Raw genomic sequence first — 2918 nt, forward strand, 5'->3', positions numbered from 1 at the left:
GCCAATGGACAGAAGTACCTCTGGGTTGCTAGCCATACTTCTTGTGAGTGTCGCTTTTTGCAGGTGTATACGAGCGACCGCTGAACTTTGGCGTACAGGGTCGGGATGGGGCAACTTTATGCAGGACATGGTTATGACGGCACACCTGACTCACCGGTCTGGACGAACGTGCATATATTATATATTCCTTTGCAGCCTAACCTAGACTGATGACATTCCTCTAGATATGTCTTTGACGATTATACCTGGGATAAACACGGTCCCCCCTACTCTATGTTTGACGATAAACGATGGATACCCTCGCGTATACCACTATCTGCTGTGATATCCGGTTGGTATCTCTCCGCCTAATGGGTTAGCTCGTTGACTCACCCTCAGTACTAGGTCCTATCGTAGGGGGTCCCTTTGCTGACGACGATACTACCCCGCGAGCCATTGCTAAGGCTCACTGGGAGAAGATCTGCCCTAATCCCATCAAAATCAACGGCGAGGAGGTCCGTGCAATACATGGTTCAGGAGCAGACGCCACCAGGATTGAGGAGGCATGGCTCGAGTACCTCAGCAAGATTGATGATCCATGTGTCGAAGTCCCCGAGAGCTCGGGGAGCATCTTTCACATCTTGTAAGCGTCTCTGTTCGTCCCTGGTCTCGAACGATGATTCAACTAGCGCAGCATGTTTGGCACCAAGGACGAGATGCTTCCCATCTGGCCGTCGCTCTCGACATCGCCGATCATTGCGCTGCTCGGCTGGTCGACGCTAGCGCATCAGGGCTTCGAAGCGAACCGACACCTCTTTTCGCCGGCTACGCTGCAACAACCACACATCTCCGACCCTGCGTGCCCTCACTGCGTCGACCCCTACACCCCACTTGACGGCTTGCTTGCGCTCCACTTACGTCGAGGCGATTTCGTCCAGCACTGTCCGAATCTGTGCTACTGGGGTGCGAATTTCAACGCCTTCAATCGCTTCCCCGAGCTCCCCGACCAGTGGGTCAAGCCGGACGGCCCCACTGAGGAGAGCATGCCTGTCTACATGCGGCGGTGCCTGCCGACGATCGAGCAGATCGTCGAGAAGGTCGAGGAAGTGCGCGCGAGTGCAGCCGGGCGCGGGCTCAGGAACGTCTACGTCATGACGAACGGCGACCACGAGTGGCTCACGGACCTGAAGGCCGCGCTCCGACTCGCACACGTGTGGGAGCATGTCGCGACGAGCCGCGACATGGTGCTCACGCCTGAGGAGAAGCACGTCTCGCAGGCGATGGACATGCTCATCGGGGAGCGTGCACAGATGTTCGTGGGCAACGGCGTGCGTCCTCATCTATCCCAACTATCTGTTCGCGCTTAGAGCTGACGTGTCCGGTCGTGGGCAGTTCTCAAGCATGACATCGAACATCGCGATGCTGCGCGTGGCTCGGAGGCTTGATCCAGACACGACCAGGATGTGGTAGGCTCGATGGGAGGCACGGCCGTCGGACCCCATGCTGCCGTAAGGCGCACGCCGTGCGCATATAGTCCGACACGGCCAGCTCACGCGTGCCAAGCCACGGGGATGAGTAGCCGTTCGCAAGGAAGACGGGCCCCGTGGACAACAAGTGCGGCGCTCATCCCGGCCGCGTGTGAGCATGCCAGGCGGCTCGCTGGGCTTTGTGACAAGGACATCTCGGTGAGTTTGGTCAATGTGTATGTCTGCACCTGGCTGCCACTGTATGGGTCGTCTGTGAAGGTTCCTTGTTGCGATGTTGTATGGCAGTCTGGGTTTTGCAGTAGGCTGAATGTCTTAGCCTATCCGAGTTCAAAATTGATGTAAGTTCGAACTTTGAAGTTTGTCTGTCAGCTTCTCCCGTCTAGTATCAAACCTTATGACCTACGATATTGAGCCCGCCCCACACCGCCCGACAACTGCAAATATTCTTCACAGTGATATGCCAGAGTTCGATCCTGATTATGATACCTATCATGAAGAGGACAGGTCCTCAGAGCTGTGGATATGACATGGCACTGGCAGCATTCGCATCGCCAAAAAGCCAGCGCTTCGCGTTATTAGGTTTACTACCGCGTTGTTCGTCCCCGGATGGGGATCAAGGCCTGATAGAAACACCTTGGCGTCACATTCAGTTAGTACAGAAGTGCGGGATTGGTGCGTTGGAGAGTCGTTTAGGACGTTGACGCTGCTAATATTGAGTAAAGATATTGGCCCATGCTGTCAACTTCCCCACGACTCTTCGGCCCATCATCAACGTCGAAGTCGAGTTTATGTCGGCTCAGCTTGTTGCCGCAATTCACGTTGTTCGGCCGTGACATGTCAGCGCCATTGCTAGTCTCGTTCCCGTCCACTCTTGACTCCGACGCGCAAGCACCGTCGGCCAATGCATCGGACTCTGAAACCAAAGTGCGCACCGCACATCGACTTTAATGTCCGATGCAGTCTCCGACTGGCGAAGTCCGGGCGCGCTAGAATGGCTGGCGACGAGACATTAATGTGCGCCAGAGAGAAAGCGATATCGCACTGCCGCAAACTGAAGAGCTTGACGCCGTCAGATCCCTGCTGCGACAGCAAGATTACGGAAGGTCAAAAGCCCTGCGAATGTGTACTGCGCAAGATCCCTCCTTTCCCCCGTCTTGTGTTTCGGTTCCTGCTCATACACTGGCCCCAGCATGCCCGGCGACGACTATGACCTCCTGCCCTCGTCCGAAAAGGGTGCAAGGAAGCAAATCCCGTTCTCTTTGCGTGCTTCACGCTTCCTCAAGCTACGCCGGGCGACTGCGATACTTGTAGCGACGGTCGCGAGTGTCATCCTTGTCGGTTTCTACTTGGTTAGGTTTAGGGGCACGGACATGTCACAGGAGATTCCGGAGCCAGAACCTGTACCGGAACCGCTCCCGCCTTTGTATCCGGAGTATCATCGCGCAGAACTCG

General features: G+C 55.9%; 1 protein-coding gene across 1 annotated transcript; it reads left to right on the forward strand.

Annotated features, from left to right (window-relative positions):
• The first annotated feature begins 6 nt into the window (after positions 1–6).
• Positions 7–1894, forward strand: PHACADRAFT_155136 (uncharacterized protein). The gene is made up of 6 exons (XM_007402963.1): positions 7–43; positions 99–168; positions 225–331; positions 385–622; positions 674–1307; positions 1372–1894. The coding sequence occupies exons 2-6, from the start codon at positions 119–121 to the stop codon at positions 1447–1449; spliced, it is 1107 nt and encodes a 368-aa protein (XP_007403025.1). The 5' UTR covers positions 7–43; positions 99–118; the 3' UTR covers positions 1450–1894.
• The last annotated feature ends 1024 nt before the right edge of the window (positions 1895–2918 follow it).

The sequence above is a fragment of the Phanerochaete carnosa genome (assembly GCF_000300595.1).
Source record: "Phanerochaete carnosa HHB-10118-sp unplaced genomic scaffold PHACAscaffold_606, whole genome shotgun sequence".
NCBI classification, from domain to species: Eukaryota; Fungi; Basidiomycota; class Agaricomycetes; order Polyporales; family Phanerochaetaceae; genus Phanerochaete; species Phanerochaete carnosa.